Source organism: Nelumbo nucifera, chromosome 4 (assembly GCF_055504915.1).
Source record: "Nelumbo nucifera cultivar China Antique chromosome 4, China Antique-T2T, whole genome shotgun sequence".
NCBI lineage: Eukaryota > Viridiplantae > Streptophyta > Magnoliopsida > Proteales > Nelumbonaceae > Nelumbo > Nelumbo nucifera.
The window spans coordinates 2008214-2027992 of record NC_142652.1 but is presented as its reverse complement, the minus strand read 5'-3'; the positions used below and the strand labels follow the sequence as shown (position 1 = coordinate 2027992).

The window sequence follows — 19779 nt, the reverse complement described above, 5'->3', positions numbered from 1 at the left end:
GTTTTAGGTAAGAGATAAAACTGCATGATGTATTGAGGTACAGCTTGTAGAGTGGATTTGATTAAAGTTGTGTAACTTGCATGGCTCAAAGTGTGTTTCTTCCAAGAACTAAGTTTGGACTTCAATCTATCAATCACATAATTCCATTCACCAGTTTTTAATCTACCCAAGAATAATGGGCCTCCAAGATATTTCTTTGTACGGTTCATAATATTCACAGCAAAACGATTGGATAGTTGAATTCACACTCATCGATAAGTATTTGGACTAAAGAAAATTGTTGATTTTGAAAAATTAACTTCCTGACCAGACCATTTGCAAAAGTCATTTAAAAGATGAAGAGTGGTCGTAGTTTCACGATGTGTACAACGACCACACAATAACAGATCATCAGGTGGTTAATAAATACTAGAGAGGTTCTAAAATATGAAATTATATTATTCAAGTTTCTTATGAACATATAAAACGCATTTATCCATTCATTGTATAAGATGGATCACTCCCAGATGGTAATAAACTAGAAATAAGGTCAATTTCATGACCTCAAAAACCAATAACCTGATACAGATATAACTGTCAAAAATGAATCGGTAAATCTCACCGACAGGACAGGTATCTAATGCCTAAAATTAACTCCATTGGGCAGTATATATATAATTACATGTGATGTCTCAAATGACAATCTTCCAGATTACAGTGAATGAACAGATGATTTTCCATTCCACCGGTTAAATACTTAAATCATTATGCCACTGGCTCAACCTCCTTATTATCTTTCCCAACCCGGACTTTGAAAAAGGGCTTTCAAAATTCATCGAGGGGAACCATTTTACAAAATGTAAAACAGAACTTAACCATGGGTCATTTGGCACTCCTTACAGTTTCTTCAGCCCTGGTGAATGCATCAGTGAGCACATCAATGGTCCAATCCTTCACATCTTCCTGCATCTCAAAATCATTTTATATCTATTACCAAAAAAAATCATTTTATATCTTTATAACCAATAACATCAGAATAAAGTCGTAATCATATTGATACTAATCAGTTACCTTTGTTCATGAAAATAGAAAGAACATGAATCATCTGCACTCAGAAACAATATTGGAAAAAACGGGGAAAAGAAAATCGAAAAAGAGAAGAAAACAGAAGGCTAAAGTTATAGCTAAGCATCAATAGTTAACTAGATGCAATAAATGTTTTCATATTCTCTCATGATTTCACGTGATCTAGGATATTTTCTGTTTCGTCTTTGTTGAGAAAAGATGCCATATCCATATTGCGGGGGGCACAACCCATTTATAAAATCTAGAGATATGTACAGTCGAACTGAAAAAAAAAAAATAACAAAAAAAATGCTGGACTCCAAATGCCTTTATGCAACTGAACTCTAAGCCATGGAGCTCTTTAACATAGATGATCAAGAAAAGTAAATTTTCAATATTTACTTGCACTACGTTGAGAAGACAGTATTTTCCTTCAAAGATCTAATTATAAATTCCTTCCACAACCTCCAACAATATGCAGAAGTAATTGGGATTCCAGAATACATGGTCCTTTCCATAGCTCTTCCTTCTAAACAGAACTAACAAAAGATGGGTTGTCTCATAATTGCAAAAACATTCATTGATTATAATCCATTTGGAGATTGGGCAAGAACTTCCAGTCTAACTTAAAATTTAATATGTCCTGCTGGTGGCTAATGCTATATAGTAATTCTTTGCATCTGATAATTGTGTATACAGATTGATGTCACACACTTGAGAATAAAGCCAAGAATGTAAATTCTCTACATCATGTGTAAATTATTCTTCAGACGTAACCTTCACAAAAGGGCAATATAAAGAGTTCTCCTGACACGTAGAATGAGATGTTGCAGAGATAGCTTCAAAGATCATGGGCAACAAAGTTTGTCTACTGTGATTAAGTTGGATGAGAGCATTTTAGTGCCAACTGTTTACCAGGCACTGGAAGAGAATCATGGAATTTTTGCTACTTAGTAAACTAAGTTTTAAAAAGAAAGAATTGAAGCTTTAATCTTTGGCTTTTTTCCCCCACAAAGTGGCCACTTTCAGACTCAAGCTCACTTTATCATGCTTGTCAGCCTGAGATTTTACCATTACATCAAGCAATGGCCCCTAGTATAATCAAGTATAAATTCTAAATGCAGGAATATCTCAATCTCACCTTAGATGGATATGCAGCATCTGGTGTACTACTCTTACAAGGGACTGAGGTAATACCATCCTCAAAGGCTCTATTTGTTAGCTTGTCAGCACAATGCAAGTTAGATTCTCATCAGAAGTCGCACCAAGGAAATCTTCCCAATTGAATGCATAAAAAACAAAGCAAAGGCTAAGGCTATAAATAGCATGTAGGATGTGAGAGAATTTCATCTTCTTATTGGAAGTACTAGGGCCTTTTCCATCTTTTTCATTGTGGTATTTCAATCAAATTGAGAGAGCTTGTTAATTGTACTATTGCCCTGTTTGTGAAGGCTTAAGCTTTGCTTGAGTTGCTTTAGCTGAGCTGCTTTGAAGAAGCCACCAAAAGAAACTTCATGGGAGAGCCAATGTAAGCAGCTGAAAAATAATCAGTTTCAGCTCTCCAGATTTTTCACCAAACATCTTATAGTCTTGCTGAGTAGGCCCCATCCCACACAAGAGCATCAATGTTCAAGCCCTCCCAAACAGGCACTATATTGTGATCATGAACATTTGTATCTTGAAAGCTTATGAAGTCTTCTTTCTAAAATAGTGGATGGTGATGCTTTAATTTATAAACATCTTTGTTTAACATCCCCATTCTGTAATTGCATTGATCATATCTTAACCATAAGGTGATCAAGAATTTTGGAGTAGGAAACAGAATTCGACTAATCTAAGAGTGACTATTTCTTGAAATTAATGTAAAGCTAAATGCAAACAATACACTGACAGAACAAAAACTGAGGTCCTGGAACACCAACAAACAAAGATGCACTAGCTCATGAAGCACCATGCTTAATGATCCAATAGGTAAAACACTAAGGATTCCACCGTCAGTGTTGGCTATGTGAAAAGTCACTTTAAAAAGATATTCATGAATATGCTTCACATGAAGGAGCTTTCTGAACTATGGCAAGTAGCTAAGATGATCATTAGAGTTGATATATTTTATCATAATCAGCATGCTAAAATATATATATATATATATTGCATAGTAAATGCAGTAACAACAGAATCATGTGCCTCACCAAATGTAATGGTTCACCAGTTCTTAAGCGTGCATTTGGGCGGGCAAGTTTGGATTCGAAGGGAGTCCTTGGCCTCACTTCTTGGATTTCATCCCATTCTTCACGACTAAGCATCCTAACAGTACCCTGACCTGCAGGAGCATTCCGTATCTTGCGCTCGATCCTCTCTTGGGATTTGGATTCATCATACTGTCAACACAATCATACCACACATAATAATAAATAATCACAAAAGTCAAAACTCAAGTAGCATGACTAATTCATGTTCATGCTGCAAGCAAAGCAAAAATAGAAATGAAAGAGGTGGTCGCAAGAAATAACATGAAGCTTCAGCCTCCACCACTACTTTTTGCATCATGCATGCAAGTAGTTCAGACGCCAGACTTTGAATAGTTGGGAAATCCCAGAAGTCTTAAAACCATAATACCACCAACTCACAAATTGAATCAGAGATGACAAAGAAAATCAAATCATCAATCTTCCAGAACAAGTTAGTAATCTTCAAGATTGAACACATTGAATATGCAGTCCAGATATCCCCCAAAAGCATACATGTATGGAACAGCATGAGGGCACACCAGGCAAAGGATTTTTTTTTTTTCATTTTTGGAAAAGGTAAAGTAATATTTATTGAGAATGAAATACACACAAGAGGCTGAGATCAGTCCCAAAACAGGCTGACTGATCTATTCAGCAATTACACAAGCCATCAAGACAAAGAAAATAATACATCTGACACATTACAGTTTCTAAAATCTGCCGCCACAGACAACCAAGAAATCAGCTTGCCCACTAACTTCTGGGTTAAGTCCTCCAGACTTAGAAACATGTTACTGAACACCCTTCTATTCTTCTCGGTCCAGATACACCAAATTACAGTACTTGGAATCATCTTCCATAAAGTCTTCTTTTTCTTGCTCAAGCCCAAGATATGCCAGCAGCATAACAGCTCTTTTACCGACCTCGGCATCACCCAACAAAGGTCAAATTACAATTTAAACTACTACATTATTTGTAATAATCTAGATCTTTACTCTTCCAACATGTGTTCCATAAGAAAACCATTTTATCATTTTCTTTTTGAAAGGGTAAAGTGTTGAACACCAATGAAAAGAATATTCACAAGCCTTGCACGTCCAGTTCAAAAAGTGGATGCAGCAATGCGAAGCATAGGCATAATTCACAAAGCAGTTGCACCCTTAAAACCCTAGCTAAATCAGTCATACAATTTTACCTGCATTTCTAAACAAACCCCCAAGCAGAAAACCCCTTGTATTTTCACCGATTCCCTCTTGAACTAAGGTTATGACTGTGCTATGGCCTACAGCATGGGCCGGGCTCGGGCTTGGCTTTTGCCAAATTTTGAATGGGGCCCGACCTGAAGCCCAAGCCTGACACAGTGTAAGTCAGGCCCGAAGCCCGGCCCGTGAACAGGTTAGCCTACGGGCAAGCAGCTTAAACTTTAGAGCTAGAATGAAGTGTGTGAACAATATTGATGGCACAACACAAACAGATTCAACTTTATGGTATAGAATCCAATTTTCTTTAACAGTTCAAATTGTCATACCATCATGAGGACCTTAGCAAAGAGAGCAACAGCTACAGCAGTGAGAACCATTGGCATGGTCAGTGTGTCAAGAAAAGCCTTTGACTCTGGGACATAGACAATGAATTCGTCCTTAGGATTCTTCTTCTTCCTCATCTTCTGCATTTTGGCCACTTTTGTCTTCAGGGTTTCACTAGGGCCGTCCTGAGACCATGTATGAACCAGTCTCCAGGATCGGAATGGCATACGGAAGATCCCATACATTGCAGATTATCGGAACCAGCTTGCTGTTGTAAAGAAAACAAAATAAATGAATAAATATTAAAAGAAAAATCCTTTCAAAAATAAACACAAGAAAATTATTAACAGTATAGTCTGCAAATTATGTATGAAATTACAAATAATACCACATTAGCAGTGCATGGACAGAATTTGGTCCTCTCTATCAAAAGAAAAGAAGAAAAAAATGTCTCTAATTATCCAAGTATGGCAAATACAGGTTTACATAGGAGACAGCTTTCCTTTCATTTACAGAAAATAATTTTAGAACTATCTGATCAATTCTCTAAGCTCCACAATCAAGATTGTGTAATCAGCTAATCAAGCTGTTCTCAAGTCCCAAAACAAGCTGCTCTCAAGTCTTCACCAAGCTCAATCAACTTATTGAAGGATTTTCTTATTATCTATTGCACAACATCCATGTTTTGGACAGCTGTCCATTTACTCATGTTTTATGTTAATTGTGCGAGTTTGGCGGATGTCCCATTAGTTACTCCTTTTATTTTAGTTTAGGCCCCTTATATTCTTTTTTAATCCTGATCCTCCCATCTACTCTCCCTCTTTTCCCTTTTTTACGCTTTGGTTTCTGCATTTTATTCAACTGAGCCATTTATTTTGTCGCATCTTGCAGTTTGCCAAACATGATTAGAAACTTGCTATATGGTTGAGCAGAAAGTTGAACACAGAACTCTTTTTTTGTTTCCTTTAGGCTGTGTTTGATTTGATATAAAATAGGAGAAAAAAGAAAGTTGAGGGAAACTAATTAAGGAATTTCACAAATTTTGTTAAGAATTCTCTTAACTTTCTCTAGCCTATTAGAGTCTAAAACCTTCCTTTCTCCACTACATACTGTAGATGAATTTGAGTATTCCTTTTGAATTCGTAGATAATCCCTACTATGCTCTGCCCTTCAGATAAAATTCTTGAAATGTTTTTTTTTAAACATCCCACATTCCATAATTCCATTCAGATCATTATAGGTGAGGAATAATCTGTGACCAAGTGATCTAGCAAAATTCCACTGATAGGTCAGATTTTCAATGTGAGAGCCAGAAAATGGCTCACTTCATGGCTGAAGTGTTGGAGCTGCCACTCATCATGGAGAAGCGATGGCAGTGATGAGACTCCCAACATTGAAACTGAAAACTACTTTGATTTGTAATGAGTCCAACACTAAGAAGAAGCTATCTAGGTAAGTTGGGAAAAAAGAGAGGGAAGGTGTTAGGCACCCCTCTCTCTTTCCTATATAGATGCCAATTCCGAAGTTTTGATTTGAGCAAAAGGATGAGATCCAAGAAATCCAAGGGAGATTATTGCACATGAACTAGAAACACCTCAGCTTAAATGATGCTTAACCATATGAGAATAAGGGAGCTAAACTATCTAATGTACTTGCATATGTTAGAGACTAATGAAAAAGACATCCCTTATGAGAGCGACAAATGTGATGCATAACTTAAATACAATTTGAATAAATGAGGTGACTGTGTTGTCACTTGTCAATATAATAAGCTTAATGATTCAAGAAGCAACTAAGGTAAACATCTACTTTAATGCAGCACTTGGCATTGCTCCAACAATCGATAATTCAAATAACAATATCTACTTCATTTAAGAAAAGGAGGAATTGAAGGTTCTTACAAGACGCTCAAAAAGGACATTCACATTATTTCCAGACATCATTTGGCATTAAAAATGTTCTGAATCTCCAAATGAACATCTATTTCATTAGAGGGATCAAAAGTTGAAGACTTGAAAGATAAATCTAATATTTTGGACATCATACAGTTAATAATTGAAAACCTGCTTGGGAAATCTGGAAAATTATCACTCAAGAACCATTCTAAAACTGATAGCTGAGTAAATCTAAAGGAATTGAAAAGAAATCTTCTATGAGTTCAAGGACTTAACATGTTATTGTTCATTTTTTCAGAGATGCTAAAGGTTTTTTTTTGTTTTTTTGTTTTTATAAGTGAGATGCTAAAAGGCTGGGTTCAGCAATGAAGCACATTGAAGCCACTATTCTCTAGTTGTGCTTGCTTTCAGGTAGAGTCCAGGCTTACATTAGCCACGGAGAGGGAGAGGCTCAAATTTTCTGAAACATGTTAGGAGCTACAAATTCAAGCCAGAGTGTAAAATATTTGACTCATACAAAAATTAATACAAACACCGAGGGGCGGGGGCTGTTTCTGTCTAGCCAAAGCAAGACTAAGAGCAGCCACCACCTTACAGAGACGCAGGATACCAAGTAGAAACAAAAGAGAAATTAGCAGAAACACCCCTTTGTAAGAACCATACAGAGAGGGATCGGGTTGCACCAATTTGTTCAAGCTCTTCTTCCCACCTATGAAGGGGAAAGCACTGACTAAAAGATGAACCCCCTCCTTACATTTCAGTCAGAGCAACAATCAAACAATACATATGTAAGAGCTTAACCGAATACGAAGAAAGGTTTGGGCATTGTTAATCTGCTCAATGCATCCCTGGTTGGACCCAACGAGGGTGGTGTTACCGGGGTCCGCCCCCCAACCCTCTCACCTCTCTTGGGACCAACTTCGACTCATTGTTAGAAGGATAGCAACATGGATGAAGCCCTAACCTTTCTGTCTTTTCAATCAGAACAGGAAGCCCATAAAGAAACCCGAAAACAGCACTTACCTGCGTGTGGAAGAACTGTAGGGAGCGTTCCTTGAAGCTGGATTTGTTTGGAATCCGACTGCAATGGTGCCGACCAAGTAGGGCGTTCTGCAATTCAAAGGACTAGCCCTTATGTGAAATACGAAGGGGATGAAAAGGAGGAAAGAGGAGAAGTGGAGGGTGAAACGAAGAGTCGAGGAATGCAAAGGCGAGAAGGAGGAGAATTCGTCGGAATCGAACCGGTTCAATTACAGCAATGGCCGATGTTCCGGCCTTTGACCCTCAAAGGTCCGTTTGGTTCGCGGGAATAAGGGTTTAGAATCGGAATTGGAATCTAACCGTTTGATCGGGCGAAATGAAATTACCAATTTGAGAGATTGAATAGACGTCTTTACGGGCCGGGCTCGATCAAGCAAACATGCTCGGTAGATCTGTTCATGGGCTGGGCCGGGCTTTCACTCTGTATTAACAGATTTTTTTAAGGCCCAAGCCCGAGCTCGACCCGACCAATAGGCCTACAACTTGGGCCTGAGCCCAACCCTCATAAAAAGCCCGAAGCCCAGGCTTGGGATGGAGCTCGAAGTATATAACTCATGCTGTTGCTGAAACGGCTGAATAGACAGAGAAATTATAAAGAAAAAAATAAAAAACGTATATATATATATATATATATTATAATAAATACTATACATTTTATATTATATAAATGAGTTAGGTCGGGCTTTTTTGACAAATCCCAAACCCGGCCCAACACACAATCAAGCTTGGCGTTTTGGGCCCGCGGGTTTAATTACATGTCCAAGCCTGACCGGGGGCACGGGCCGAGCCATCGGGCTACCCAGCCCATGAACAGGTCTAATGCTTGGGACTAGTTGACGAGTGTAAGTTTCAGTTAAAGCTGCAACTTGGGCCGAGTTGGCCCTAACCCAACCCGACAAGTGGGTTGGATCGCGTTGATGCTTGGGTTAGGGTTAGGATTGAAATTTATGAGCCCAACTTTACTTCGGGTTGGGTTAGGTACTTTGACCCCTCAAGCAATCCAAACACGACTCTATAGTATATATAATATAAGAAATATATTATATATGATATATCATACATTGATTTGTTTAGATGCATGATAGTTGTATAGCCCCCACCATATATTATCATTTATTTTTTTTAAGATAATCACTTCAGTTAATGCTAATTGGAAATACCAAAACTTTAATAACATATTTTATGTTTTTTGAATATTTTATTCTTTATCTCCTCTCAATTGTTTGCCACCCATAGCTTGTTGCCCATAATTCCATAAAAGAACTATTATAAGTCATAACTCATAATAAATTATACATTTCAAACACTTTTTTTTTAAATTTCGTATTTAAAAAACCAATAAAAACATCAACAAACAAATACTAATAAAACATAGGATTAATATATGTAGTGAAAGTTGAGTTAAGATTTGAGATTAAGAAGTTCTACGTGATTATAAGGGATGGGAAGAAGGTTGGGTTGGGCCTAACCCAAGCCCAACCTAACCTAAAGTTGGTTTTGGGTTAGGTTAGAGTTGAAGGAATTTATTTAGGGTTAGGTTTAGGGTTGGGTTAGGGTTAGGGTTGGGGGTTTAGAACTTAGGGTTGAGCTAGGATTAATCCCAACCTGACCTAACCCGGCCCAACTTGCAGCCCTAGTTTCAGTGGTGTTGTGGTTTATTTGGTGGGCATGTAATAAGCTCCTATTCCAAGAGAAACAGTTTGATCCACATAGCGTCCTTATTCATGCTCATGTTCGAGCATATTTTAGATTTTTTTTTTCAAAACTTGGAGCCAAGGTTCTGAAAACCGACCCGAAAACAGAACCAGACAAGAGACCCGTTTTCGGTTTGCTGGTTCAACCGTTCGGGTCGAACGGTTCTACCTGTAATGTCAAAATAAATTTAAAACTAAAAACAATTATAAATAATATAAATTAAATAAAATACAGAAAAAATCATAAAAATTACGGAAAAAAATCATATCTTTTATCAAACTATATTCTTATAACGGCTGGGATGCGTGGGAATGGCTTTTTCTACTTGATGTGTGTTGCTTTTAACTGCCAACACGTGTCCCTCCATTTCTCTCTCGGCTCACCCTTTCTCTCATTGCCTTTCTCCCGGCTCCCCTCGTCCACCTGCCCGAGGATCGACTCTCTCTCTCTTCATACTTACAAGTCTAGCTCTCTCTCGTATGCCTAAACTAACCAATCGCCTGTCTCTCTCTCTCTTCAGATTTACAAAGATTTTACATACCACCTGTCTCTCTCTAGACTTCACCCGAGGAGAAACTTGCCTCCCAAGACTCTCTCTTCCCTTTCTTATTCCCCTCATTTTCTTTCCTCTCATTCGGTTCGTCTTCTCGAGATTTTCACATTTTTTCTCTTCCATGTTCCCATTGTCTTTCGCTCTCTCTTCACAGACCTCAAAGGTCTCGGACTGACCCGCTTATTCAATGAGAATGGGGGGGGGGGGGGGGGGTATCTCAACGTTCAACCTTTCATACGGGAAATGGGGCTTAGGGGTTTGGGAGAGGGTTATATCTGTAACCCATTACCAAGAAAAGCTCCCAATGCCCTTGTCTGTAGAAGTTTCAAACAGGTATCATTAATTTTTTTATTGTTGTTTTGTGGTATCAATCAATGCTTCTTTCTTTGTTTTCTTCTATATTTTGATCTTTATAATTCAAACGAAAAATTTTGACTTTCAATTTCTCCATTTCTCAGATTTTCACCATTGCCTCATCTTCAACATTTCTCGATCGTTGGCCTTCATAGGCTTTCACCATTGCCTTATCTTCAATATTCCCATCGCTACCGAATCTCGAGGTCCAGTCTCTCTCTCTCTCTCTATTTAGGGTTTTCTACTTTACCTGTGTTCAGTTATTCTCAGACTTCTTCTCGGATGATAAGGACATCATTGCTGAGACCATCTGGCTTACTCTCTCGTGAGAAATTTCTGTTGCTTGGAAGCCCTAAGTAGCAATCATAGTAGTTTTTCCTCTCTCTTCTCTGCCTTTCTCTCGGTGAGAAACCCTAAAATGGTTTTTTTAGTTCTTTTATTTATTTATTTATTTATTTATTTATTGTGATGTCAATTAAAGTTTCTTCGCTTTCTTTCTATTTCTTTTATTTTCTTTTTTGTTTTGACATGTAAGCTTTTGTTTTCTTGGTCTACACATTTCCAATCTGATGTAACAATGATTCATTGAGTACATAATTTCCCTTTGGAACTACATTGATACCGGGTTTTTGTTTTTTGGAATTATTCTTAATCTGTTAATTGAGAGTTCCACTTTCCTTGGTTATTTGTTGTGAGCAAGAATTAAAGTATCAGTATAATATAACTATGCCAAAAAATACATATAAATTCTATAAATATATTAATAACATTATTATTTTTAAGATCAAAATACCAAATTAAAATCGAATCGATCAATTTAATTAACCAACTTTCGATATAATTTTAATCAAATTTTCAATTTTTTTTCTCACCCCTAACTAACAGGGGCCATAACCTTGCATAAGCAATATACTTTGTGTGGGGTGAATGAGTTGTATTGCTATGATGCGTCTTAGCAATTTCCAAACTAGAATCCTCTTGTTTGATATATTCATGCTTTACATTTTCAGGGATTGGGTCCCATCCAAGTGAGGTATGTTGATGCCTGCTACTTGTAGATTATTTGCATTATGAATAATGATTGCAGTTCCTACAGGACCATGTTAATTAGAAGAGTTGTGCATGAACATTATTTTTGTAATAAAAGAAATTAGTTAATTTTACAATCACATATATTACTCTTTTTCTTCATTTTTTACTCTTCCAATTATTTTTTCAGCACGGGCGCCCCTCGCTAAAAGTAAATTAAAACAATCTAAATATAAAAAATATAAAAAACATCGAAAAAATATAGAAATTTTCAAAAATATAGAAAACACACAGAAAATTGCAAAAAATACAGAAAAAATTAGATTAGAGACAACATGAATCATATGCCCAATAGAATATTCTGTGCTTATTTTCTGCAATTAAATTATTGTGAGTGGGATGTATTGCATATGATCTTTCAAATAGCACTACTTGAATTCAAAAAAATAAAAAAAAAAATTGTAAAATAGCACTATTTTGATTAAAAAATAAAAAAACATCACCTTCTCCGGTAATGATGGTGTGCTGATGTTGGACTTACACAGAGGAAAAAACGCTGGTCACCGCTGCAAAAACCGCCAGTCGCCGTTTTCTGCTGCAAAAGCAACCGATCACCGCTGATCAAGTAAAATAACAAACCGCCCGCTGCTTATAAGAAAAATATAAAAAGTTAAAAAACCGATCGATGGCCGCTACAAAAACAACCGGTCACCGCTGAAAGAAAAATATGAAAACAACCACCTGCCGCTTATAAGAAAAATATAAAAAATTAAAAACTAGCAGTGGCCGCTGCAAATGCTGCTCAACCGCCGATCATCGGTCACCGTGAATCGCCGTCGCGCATGTTGTCAGAGGTGAGCACCTGAGCAGCTGATACTGAGAATTGGAAGGGGACAGGGAAGAACGAAAATGCAAGCCCGAAAAGATTTGTTCGAGATTCCGGATCTGCTACTCACTACTTCTTCCCAAATCTATACCCACAAAACACCGCCGTCGTGTATTGGGAACATCTCCTGAAAAAGGGAGCTATTCTGTTTGTTCGAACCCTCGCCTTTACTTGGAGTTGGGACATGGGCGTAATTTTCTTTTCTATTTTTTCTTATAAGGGCAACTCTTTGTCCTGAATATCAATAAAAGATAATAATTTTATAAAATAACAAAAATAAGATAACCTTTTTTTGGAAAATATCAAAGAGTCGATGACACTGTTCATCGCCTTCCTCTGCCTCTATATTCATCCAAATACATAGGATTTGAAACCTCGGTGAAGGATGCATTAACAGCAGTTCTCACGGGAAATGGCACTGTCCCACTTCTAGTATACCCATTGGAGAATGGCAGTTCTCACGGGAAATGGCATCGTTGTTGTGTTTTTGTACCGGATGAGAAAACCGCTTTGGTTGATGAAGGCAGCATTCTCGTACTAGTAGAGATCATGGAGATAGGACATAGAGACAGAAAGAAGTCATGACAGATGTTCTTTTGCAGATCTACGAGGATAACTTGGTTTACCGAACCATGGTAAGCCACAAAAGGGCAATACCGCTGTTAGTGGCTTTGTCTCAGTCCGGCATGACTCACACCAAACAGAAGGTTGGTGAAACAATTACTTCATCCATTTCTGGTTTACCATTACTGATTTCTGGTTTTTCCTTCTCTTTTTTGTTTGGGTTTCTAAGTGCGAGAGAATGAGAGAGCAAAGAATTAAGGACAGAGGAAGACAATGAATAGTGTCATTGCCGTTCCTTGATATTTTTTAAGAAAAGTTACTTTATTTTAATTATTTTATAAAAATATCATCTTTTATTGATATTCAGGGCAAAAAGTTGCCCTTACCTGCTAGAAACCCTTTTTTAATTTCAAGAAAAATGTAACCTGCAAACTGTTACCCAGGGTCAAACAATTTAACCGTTTGATTGCTCAAGTCAGCGGTTCTCTAACCTTTTCAATGGTTTTCTAAGAATCCTGAGTTTTAGTTTAACCAGAACCGAAGACCTGACCTGTTCTCCATTTTTTGGGCCAACTGTTCGATCCAGTCCAATTTTGAAAACATTGCTTGGAGCCTTTTAACAAGGGCAACAACGTTGATAAGGCCTAGGCCTGGCAATTGGGTTGGGTGTGTTGAGTTCAAGTTGGGTCAAGACACTTCAGGTTGAATTTCGAATTGGGTCAGCAAATGTTATGCCCTAACCCTAAATTCAAATTCAACCTGAACATTTAAAAACAAAGGAATTAAAAACAAAGAAATTAAAAACAAAGAAAAAATACAAAAAATATCAAAATTAAAGGAATTAACCTTAAATTTTCAAAAATAAAATAAAAAACTTGAACATTTAACAATTTAAAGAGTAAACACTAAATAGTAAATATCAAATAGCGAAAATTTCTAACAATAAATAAATAGTCTAAATAAGACCTAATAATCAGGTTAGCGGGTTGACCCATTACCCAACCCAATCCATTTTTTTCCGAATTGAATCGGGTCATGTCATTATGAAATTCGGGTAGCTAATATATGAGACCCTAACTCTATTTTTTCAGTTGTGCTGAATCGGATTCACGAATTGGGTCAACTTTTTGCTCTAAATCTAATAAGCAGGCCCCTTCGACTTCAAGCGCCTCTAGATAGGTGATAGGATAAACCACCCCTTAAATTAATATGACTAGAATATTATAAAAAATAATAATTTATACATAATACATAAAACAAATATTTTGCCTTGGTTTTTGATTGATCATATATTAAATTAATTTATATCTTTACCCTCATTTGTAAACTAATTATATTAAGTTGATTGTCTTGATTTTAGTGCAAATAATATAAAGATTAAATTTGATTACACGGTCCCTTACATTAATATGGCTAAGGTAATGGACCTACAGCTAGAAAAATTCAGAAAATCAACATGACCGAATAAAATATAACATCACATTTTGAATCAATGGATATATGGCAGAATAAACCAGCTAAGGAAGCCTTAAAACTAAAAAACATCCATATCAGACCACCTCAAGAATGGCATCTTGATGGGCTATTTTCTTTCATCCTTATATTACATAGTAATGACTGCAACCAGGACCCGAATTGGACCCATCACAGTTATCATTCATAAGGGGTGTGTGTATGTGTGTGTGAGAGAGAGGAGGCCCTTAATTGTTGAATTAATTGAGTTTTCATCAGTTTCATTTGCTAGGAAGCTTCTGGTATGCTTATCTTTGGCTTCATTGACTTGCTGTTGTCAAAAGGTCTCATGATCCTGCGTGGTCCTCTTCCGTTGTCAGTGAGTCCTCCCTAGGAATTAGCTTTATTATTAATGACTAATGTACTTTTAAGTCATTGACTTGCGGTCGGGTTGGGTCGGTTTATTGGGGATTTCCCAACCGACCCGACCTGGTCGGGTTACCTGAGGTAGAAACCGAAACTGACCCACTGATAGGCCAAACCAGCCTAGTCGGTTTGAGTCGGGTTGGGTCGGTTTCGGTCTTGCTCCTGCACAAAAGGACACCTAATTGAATTCTAATTGTAATTGCCTAATGGGTTGCCTATTTGGTGTAAAAGACTATAGAAAGTTAGAAACTAAGATAGATTGCCTATTCTAATTGTAATTGCCTAATGGGCCTTCTAGTTCTAGTAGAAGACTAATTATAGTTAAGTAGGAAACTACTCAAACTAGGAACTACCGAACTAGTAGAAGACTAGTTCGGCTCGGGTCGGGTTGGTTTCGGTTTTCATACAAGAAAACCAAAACTGATCCGATATATCGGTTTATATATTTTCCCAACCCGAAACCGACCAGTATTGATGAAAACCCGGCCGACTCGGGTTGGGTCAGTCCGGATTAGTCGGTTTGGTCGGGTTGGGCATTCTTATGAACAGCCCTACTTGCAATAGTTTATACAAAGTTTTGTACTCCTCTCATAGTCTTCCTTGTACAAAATAGAGGAGAGACAGAGAATGGAAGTAATTCTCGGTTAGGAACTGATGGCATTGTTTTTTTTTTTTCCTGTTTTTCTTCTTTCTGGTCTTCCTTTTTCTTTTATTCTTTTTTTTTTGGGGACAATTGTTATCATGAAGTAAGGTAATACACAGTCACACAATGGCCAAAAAGGAAACTAAAAGGTAAAAAAAAAAGTGTTTAAATTGTAGCTCAAGACTGACAATGGAGGCACTCTTTTTCTCAATTGGTCTGAGGCTCACTTTAGGCCGAGACTTGGGCCCGTTTGGGAGGGCTGAACCTGACTTAGCCGCTTTCTCTGAGCCACTTTGAACAAGCTATTTAAAGAAACATTATTGGAAAGCCTTTTTTCCTTTTTCCTGTTTTTGGATTTGCTCCCTGAAAGCCCTCCAAAAAGGCACTTTATTAATAAGCAAAGGCTAAGCTAAAAGCTAGTGCAGCTCATAACGGACCTGGAAAGTTTAACATAGTCAAAACCAACAGGTATTAATATCAGGGAACCCTGCCCATACCTGGTGAAGTTAAATATTTGGTTTCTATGTATGCAAGCAAGTGTACTTCAATGGCATGGTGACTGTGGTGAGCCAGCAGATCAAATTCTGATATTTGCACCCTGTAGTCAGACTCTGTAGAACTTGGGCATCCATATTTAATAAAATTAATTGTCGTGTAATTGGCTTGACTTAAGGATTTTTCTCTGTAGAGGGAAATAAGGGTTTTTAATCCCAAATCCTCTAGAGGTCTGAAGGGTTTTTACTCTCAATTATCTTAATGTATTTCCTAAAGCAGCTTTCTAATTGATTTGAAATTGGGATTTTTCAACTCACACAGCACTGAGCTTAATAGTCATGGTGTACGACTTAGGCCCAATTCTATCTATAAACCACATGTACAAAGGACCAGTTAAGTCCCATCAAATATTTATTTCCCTTCCCTTCAATATGTCCACATGGTGTGGTACAATTATCAAACTTCATTCACCCCCCCCCCCCCCAAAACAAAAAAAAAAAAGAAAAGAAAACATTATAAACTACCCGAAAAAGACCTTAAACACCCTTGACTTGGACAGGTTGTAACTTGTAAGAGTATTCATTAGATTCCAACCATGAGATTAAAAAACACAAACAAAAAAAAAAACAAAATAAAACCCAAATTGGAAAAGATAGTATCGTCTTCAGAGAGCTTAACAGTGAAGAGTTGTTTATTTCTTTTTCATTTTGATGGGTCAGCTATGAAACCACCTACTTCTTCACTGAACCTACAGATAGACACCCTACTCAACCCACCAGCATTGTGGTTGGACACAATTCTGATATTTGGCAATCAAATCAGGAAATGGCCAACAGATTGGAATTCTATTAATGCGCCATTAGATTGCTATGTTTTTTGACATGGCAATTTCTTATGTCAGTTTGACTGATTGGACAGTCCTGATCCTCTAAACATCAAACATGTGGCAAGTTATGGCAATTTCTTTCTTTTTTTTTATCAAGGTTTTCTCTTGACATGTGACAGTCCTGATCCTCTAAACATCCTCTAGCACAGGTTCTCTTTATACAGGGGTTCTATTGTATTTGGTTTTTGGATATTAATGAATTAATTTACCTTACAGTATCAAGATTTACCTTACAGTTCCTCTAGCACAGCTGCACAGGTCCTCTAGCACAGAACTAAAAGGCAAACCATATAAGTAATTTAGATCAGCCAATTCAACCAGATAAAAGGGCCATGGTTATTCATCAAAAAAAAATAAAAGGGCCATGGTTGGCATTTGTCTACCCTCTTTTTCAGCAAAACAAGTGCCACCTATTACTATTATATAAATTACATTTGCACTTTCTCAAACATAAACAGATCATTGGGTATCAAATTACAAGTTAAAAATTTGAAACAAACAACGATAATGTATGAAATGTTAAATGAATACATACATACATATGTTATTATATATTATAAACATTAATAAATATATTATTTATAATTAGGTTTAATACGCTTTGTGGTGTGGTCTGGTTTCTAAACTTCAAAAAACCAATCTGAACTAGTAAATTTATGGCCCAAGGAATTATCAGACCAGATAAAAGGGCCTGCATTATCTTCTCTTTTTCTTCTATTTCAGAAGAAATTTTACCAACCCCCCAAAAAGAACAGATAAGGAAGAAGAAAAAAGCTTTCAGTTTTGTTAAAGGCTTACAATTGGTTGTTCTATTATATGTTTTTGCAGGTAATTTGCAGGTAATCAAAGAAAGAAATTCTTTCAAGATCTAAGTGTGATTTCTATAAACCAAAAGAAATGAAAGAGACAATTAATCATTGAAAACAACTTACCTGGAAGCAATGAGTAAGTTTGGAAATAAGGGGATATTGCTCCAGATCAAAGAAGTTCTGTACCACTTCTGGTGACACCAGACCAAGATCCAGTCCTTGCTGAAGGTCCTGGGTAGCACATCACCAAAAAAATAAGTCATCTTTTCTGCTAAGAAGAGTATCTTCTGAGAAAAGAAAGATATCTCTTGAATGGATGCATCAATTACATTCATAGTTTGCCCCATCTGCATAATCTTTTAATTCTAAATAAAAAATATAGGAAATACAACAATTAGCATTTTGTCTCCAATGCATGTTTGAGTGGATAAAAATAATTAGTATTGTATGGTAAGCAGAGGTTTGGACAATCAAATAACCAATTAAACCTTAAAATGGATGCAGCATAAATAAGAACATTGAAATGGATGACTGATAGGCATGACTAAAGGCGATAGGATTAGAAAGAGAGCTCTAGCAGGTAAGTTCTACTTGAATGTGTTTGGATTTTTTGTGTGCAAGTATGGTGGGGATCTTGCATGTATAACCTTCTAGTTATACTCTAGAAAATCCAGCATCAGCAAGCCAATTTTTCCCTTTTTTACATTTTTTTGAGCATTACTATAACTGGATTATGGAGAGCTATGCTACACCACAAACTCTATAAACCCATGGATCCATGATGGTCGAAGCTTTTGCTGCTAAAGAGACCCTGAAAGTCCCATTCGAAGCCCATGGCAGTAGCAAGTTCAAGACTGTGAGTCTCAAATTCAAAGCAGTTGAGCCCAGAACAAGGATCACATTTTACAGTGGGTTCTATCACACAAAGCTTCATGACTATGGCACCTTTGTGGGCCTGTCCTGGATCGTGTAAGGGTTTTTCCTGTCTCTTAATTTTCGGTTGTATAATCACCATGTTACCAAGCTACAGTCTACAGAAAGATCCAACTATAATTTTGAATCATAGCTAATGTAACAGTCATACTTAATCATACTTGTTGAAATTTTGGTTCTAGTAAGTGTTGGTGGAGATGCCTTTGATATCAAGGATTTCAGTGGTAGAGTTTAATTCCATGCTTGAGCATTCAATTTATTGGAAATTTATTGAATCGGCATATTTTGGGAAAATCAGATAAATACAGGGAAAAAGCAGCATATTTTGGAAATTTATTAAAATCTTCTTTTTGACTTTTTAAGTTCTTAATTATTTGGTACCATTTTTTGTTGTGAAGCAAAACTTGTCTTTGAAGAAAAAGAGAATGCACAAGAAGAAGAAGGTGTTCAAGCCTTGATTGGCATATTGCTATTGATACAAGTTCTGGAAAGGGAGCAACAGTATTCTTCCAATTCCAAATTAAAGGGGATTAAACCTCTTCTCTCCCATTGGAACCCTCCATTATTTTATATTGATTTGTGCATTAAATAATTAATTAGGAGGGTACTTCCTAAAAAACAGTTCGATAAACCATGTTTGAGCAGATCTGGTAGAAGCTACTTCCTAAAAAATAACGCAGGAGCTACTTCCTAAAAAACAACGCAGAAGCTACTTCCTACAAAATACCTATTTCAAGGTGCAGAGATCCAAAAGTTAGTGTGAACTTTTACAGGGACCGATATCATTGATCCAAACTACTACAGTGTGCACTGAAAGCTATCATTGATTCTGCAGAAGCTTCATCACCAGAGATCAGAGATCGTGGAGAACAGCAGAAGAGGATAAGAAAACCAGAGATCAGAAATGAAAACATTATTGATTTTACCGATAAAGCTACTACAATGTAGAGAGACTACGATGATGAAGAGATTTACCGGAATCAATGTGGACGATGGACGGCGACGAGAAGGATCTCTAAAAGACGGTGAGAAACTGCCGAAAACCCCAGTGAAAATCTTGTGAATATCGCCGCTGTGATGGCCGGAGAACAGGGGTGAAAAATCCTTAGAAAACGGACGCCGACGAGAAGAAAGGAGGGGAGGAAGCTGAGAGTTCGATTTCGATGCTTCTCAGTTCAATTGCTGGGGCCGAGGGTTCGAACTCAGTCTAATTTTTGTCAAAATGTCAGGAAGCTGAGAAGCCCGAATTGAAAAGTTGGCTAGGAGCTTCTCAAATCTAGACTATTTTGGTCTTTTTAGGATCTTTTTTGGCATCTGTCT

General features: G+C 37.1%; 1 protein-coding gene and 1 long non-coding RNA gene across 21 annotated transcripts; one reads left to right on the top strand and one right to left on the bottom strand.

Moving 5' to 3' along the window:
* Window positions 1-417: 417 nt before the first annotated feature.
* Window positions 418-19709, bottom strand: LOC104591886 (cytoplasmic dynein 2 light intermediate chain). 19 transcript variants are annotated; one of them, XM_088903488.1, is made up of 9 exons: window positions 19435-19706; window positions 19187-19297; window positions 17650-17757; window positions 16947-16991; window positions 11869-11957; window positions 7717-7803; window positions 4801-5066; window positions 3234-3422; window positions 418-942 (listed from the first exon to the last, which is right to left on the bottom strand). In XM_088903488.1, exons 7-9 carry the CDS (start codon window positions 5041-5043, stop codon window positions 862-864), a joined length of 513 nt encoding a protein of 170 aa, XP_088759614.1. In that variant the 5' UTR covers window positions 5044-5066; window positions 7717-7803; window positions 11869-11957; window positions 16947-16991; window positions 17650-17757; window positions 19187-19297; window positions 19435-19706; the 3' UTR covers window positions 418-861. The 19 variants fall into 19 exon arrangements, with proteins under 19 accessions (XP_088759614.1, XP_088759619.1, XP_088759611.1 ...); XM_088903493.1 differs by lacking the exon at window positions 7717-7803 and having other exon boundaries at window positions 19435-19708; XM_088903485.1 differs by lacking the exon at window positions 16947-16991 and having other exon boundaries at window positions 11869-12010.
* On the top strand, window positions 7782-11862 carry LOC148791962 (uncharacterized). Of its 2 annotated transcripts, XR_016085592.1 has the most exons (3): window positions 7782-10315; window positions 10441-10739; window positions 11347-11862. It is a non-coding gene; the product is annotated as an uncharacterized LOC148791962 (long non-coding RNA). The 2 variants fall into 2 exon arrangements; XR_016085591.1 differs by lacking the exon at window positions 11347-11862 and having other exon boundaries at window positions 10441-10973.
* Window positions 19710-19779: the final 70 nt, after the last annotated feature.